Source organism: Oncorhynchus nerka, linkage group LG15 (genome assembly GCF_034236695.1).
Source record: "Oncorhynchus nerka isolate Pitt River linkage group LG15, Oner_Uvic_2.0, whole genome shotgun sequence".
NCBI classification, from domain to species: Eukaryota; Metazoa; Chordata; class Actinopteri; order Salmoniformes; family Salmonidae; genus Oncorhynchus; species Oncorhynchus nerka.
The window spans coordinates 94,544,770-94,548,752 of NC_088410.1; the positions used below are offsets into that span (position 1 = coordinate 94,544,770).

Genomic DNA, 3,983 nt, shown 5'->3' on the forward strand with positions numbered 1-3,983 from the left:
AGGTGTGCAGACTTCACAATAGAATAGTTATGTAGAAAATAGTTAGCAGAAACAATTCATTTCAAGATCTATAAATACATCTTCAAACACGATAGCACCAACAACATCACCGTGGTTATAATCAATAAATAAAAGAAAAAAATAATAATCTTAATTTACTAAATTATCAACGGCTTTATTTTGCCATTATTATCCAACAATGCACTGCCTGAAAAATGCACGATAATCTTTAATGCTTATAATTTAAAACATAAATTAGATTATTTGTGTAAATCTAAAATTAAATAAGACATGATAGGAAGCGCACAGACTCAAATCCCAAAACAAGACGTACCCAATATCAGAGACTGGTTCTTACTGAGCCAATCATGTACCATAGCAAAGCAATGCTCCATTACGTCCCTCATACTAGATACACACATTTTCTTCTTGTTTTTTCCCCTCTGATCTTACAGATTGAATTTAGTGGTTTGTTTTACTGAAAATTAAGAAATTGTGTGTGAGGTGTGTGTGTGTGTGTGTGTGTGTGTGTGTGTGTGTGTGTGTGTGTGTGTGTGTGTGTGTGTGTGTGTGTGTGTGTGTGTGTGTGTGTGTGTGTGTGTGTGTGTGTGTGTGTGTGTGAAGTCCACAGAATGGGTACTTCCCGACCAGCCTGGCCAGTTATCTTGAAAGTCATTACAAACTATGTCAAATGCATCCTTTGACAATTAATGTCAAACGCGTGGGCAGCATGTACAAATACTAAATAATGCTGGTTGTTTTTAGATATATAGTAAACTTTGCACCACAACGGTGCCACACTAACTGAACAAAACATCTCTATAAGACCACAACACATTCGCTGAAGTTAAATCTCCAGCAGTCCACTGCTGTTCTCTACCCCGTTGGCTGAGCCAGTCTTCTCCTCTCCGTTGGTAGTCGTCTCACTAGGGACGTTGTTATTCTGCACGGCCGTGTTGAGGTTATTGGGGTCTGCCGTCTCCTCGTTGTTCCTGGGGTCCTGGGCCTCTCCCTCCCCGGTCTTGGCCTGCTGCAGGGCAGACTCTGCGTGGGTCTTCTGGTGCTTGCTGAGGTGGTCGCTGCGAGTGAATCTCTTGTTACACAGCAGGCAGGTGAACTTCTTCTCCCGGGTGTGCGTGCGGACGTGCCTCTCCAGCTCGTCGGAACGTGTGAAACGTTTCCCGCAGAACAGCCAGTTGCAGACGAAAGGTCTCTCCCCAGTGTGCCAGCGGAGGTGGGCCTTGAGATGCGAGGCTTTACCATAGACCTTCCCACAGCCCGGGATGTGGCAGCTATGAACAGGCTTCTTCCTCAGGGATGCAGCCGAGGCTCCAAGCCGTTCCAGCTCCTGGCAGTTGGGACAGTCACAGTTTGACCGGCCAGTGGTGGTTCCCCCACCGTAACCCCGTGATCCACCAGCAGGCTTCAGGCCCATCTGATTCTCCATCAGCCCCCCGCCAGACACCGGCTTGGGCTTGTACATGTCCTGAGGCAGCATGTGCTGGGAGGACTGGAGGAGGTGTGATGTGGACCCCAGGCCCACCGAGGGGTACTGAGCTGGGTTCAGAGAGGTGAAGTCAGAGGTGTAGCTGGGCAGCTGGGGGCTGAGGGAGGCTTGGGGAGGGACGGGTTGGAGGGAGCCCTGGAGGCCGTCGGACTGGGGCTGGGCAGCACTCAGCCAGTTGGTATTTGGGTGGACGTCCCACCAGGAGGATGTGGTGTTGGAGGGGGCGGCGGTGATGCCGGGGTGGATGCCTGCCTTGTACCAGGAGCCGTAGGGGTGAGTCATGTCCAGGGAGGTGTAGACGCTGGTCAGGCAGTCAGCCGTGGCGTGGGCCTTGGACACCAGCAGGGACTGGTCCTGGCCCTGGGACATGGAGGTCTGGAAGGAGTGGGAGAAGGGGTTGTACTCGGACGTATACCCCCCAGAGGATGGAGGAGGGCTGCCAGTGGGTGTGAGTAACCCACCCGCTGAGCTGAAGGAACCAGTGTAGGAGTTCTCCATGCCCCCTCCTCCTCCTCTGCTGTTTCTCTGTCCCTGGAGCTCTGAGCTCATGGTGTACTGCTTCTTGACTGTAGCGGTGCTGCCGGGGCCCGCCTTGCCCGGGGTGGCTGAGTCCCTCACCGGGCTGGTGCTGCCAAACTTGTTGCAGGTAGCGGTTAGCATAGCAAGAGGACTGGAACCATAGCGAGCTTCCTCCTAGAAGGGAGATGAGACAAGAGAGATCAGACAGAGGAAATGGCTGCTGCTGCTTCTGTCAGTGTCTAATCACAACAGTATGGAAGGCTGTTGCTTTCCCCTATACATTGGTCACAGAACAGAGGAGATTTACTTTGGTTTCAGTTCATTTCAAATTACATTTGTGTTGATGAAAATATATGCCTGCTTGTTTCGGCAAACAGACAGAATAATTCAATAAAAAGGGAAAATAGGAATTAAATGTGACAAACTGTATCTGAATAATGTACATTTAAAAACACTATTTATGTCAACTAAATTGTTCTCAGCAACAGTATTGTTGTCAGTTGAAATCTTGCCAAACATGTTAGTCCTGAATGGTCACCATGACATCTGAAACGGTTTGATTTATTTATACCCTTTCAACAATGGCGCATTTTTCCACAAACTGACTCTCTCCTCATTGTCCTGTCTTAACATGAGATTTTATAAAGATGTGTCAATCACCAGATTAAGATTATTCGAACAACAATGCAACTACCTTTGAAGAGCTCGTATTGAGCAGGTCGTGCATTAGGCTACATGGCCTTAATCCTATAATTTGAGATCAGCGTGTCAAGTGGGACAAACGCGCAGGTCAAATCAACAGGAGATTTGCTCCAATATCCAATTTACACGCGCATCTCAGGACAAGAGCCAGCCAAAGTTGTATAGTGCACATTAAGTCATACGACTTGTAGACTGATATTTCAGCATGTGGTGGACCTAGCCAATGCGTATTAGGTCTATGTCTACTCGTGTATATGGACAGAGATTTCTTCTATTGCTGAAAGTACGTTTTCCCTAAATTACACTACACTGTCAGCTGATACAAGTTATTCCACGCAAGACCATTTAAGGCCTCTAGTCTCGTCCTTAAAGCAGTAACAAAGTCCCTAATCACCAGCTAGCACCCGGAGGCACCACACCGGGGTTGAGTTGAGGAGTGGATTTCCTCCGTCTGCCTGCGAAGCGCCTGCGGTGGATTTAGCGTATCCTGTTGCTGTGGCTCCTGTTTCCAGGTTAATTGCACTCAATCACAGAGATAAAGAGTTAACTGCGGCTGTAATGCGTTTTTTGTTCAATACCTCCCCCCCCCCCTTGCGTTTTAACTTGTATGTCCTCCGCGTTATAGTGTTGATGACCCGCGGAAATGTAATGATTGTGTAATTGCAGTGGAACCAAGTCTACTGTACCAACATCTTCTTATTGGGAGAGGTTTGGCGAAAGATTGCGTTCCGTGTTGATTTGGCTGTGGACTGATTTGTCAGGCATATACCATTTCATCCAGTCTGTCTACCAATCAGTAGGTCAGACCACACTTTTCTATATGAATTATATTTGATGTTAACCTGTTAGTCACTCATTCGAAGTCCCATTTATTTCTTATATAAACTCATATGTTTGTTATGATAACCAACGGGTGTAAAGGTAACTTCTGATTGGGTATGTCGGCTAGCGTAGCATATTGGTCTTGGACTGATGCTGACTATAGAATACATGCCATTAATATGCGTTAAAGTACATACCCTTTTTTTTATGTTTTGGATAAAACCCAATATAAATGACATAGGCTATGGTATACTTTTAGTCCGGAGGTTCAGTTACGCACATCGTTTCTGACAGACGGAGAGACAAATATCATATTTTAGACTACATATTTTAGACTACATATTTTAGACTACATATTTTACCACAATCAAATCTTGTTTTATGAAAGCACACGGTCAAATGTCAACAGTGCAACCCGTTCTTTCTCCGTTTG

The 3,983-nt window shown here is 46.5% G+C and overlaps 1 protein-coding gene across 1 annotated transcript in view; it reads right to left on the bottom strand.

The window, feature by feature from the left end:
- Nucleotides 1–569: 569 nt before the first annotated feature.
- sp7 (Sp7 transcription factor) overlaps nucleotides 570–3,983 on the bottom strand; it is a 3,694-nt gene continuing 280 nt past the window's right edge. Inside the window, exon 2 of the mRNA XM_029652510.2 lies at nucleotides 570–2,200. Within this exon, the coding sequence (XP_029508370.1) occupies nucleotides 848–2,200 (1,353 nt within the window). The 3' untranslated portion in view covers nucleotides 570–847. The remainder of the gene's footprint in view (nucleotides 2,201–3,983) is intronic.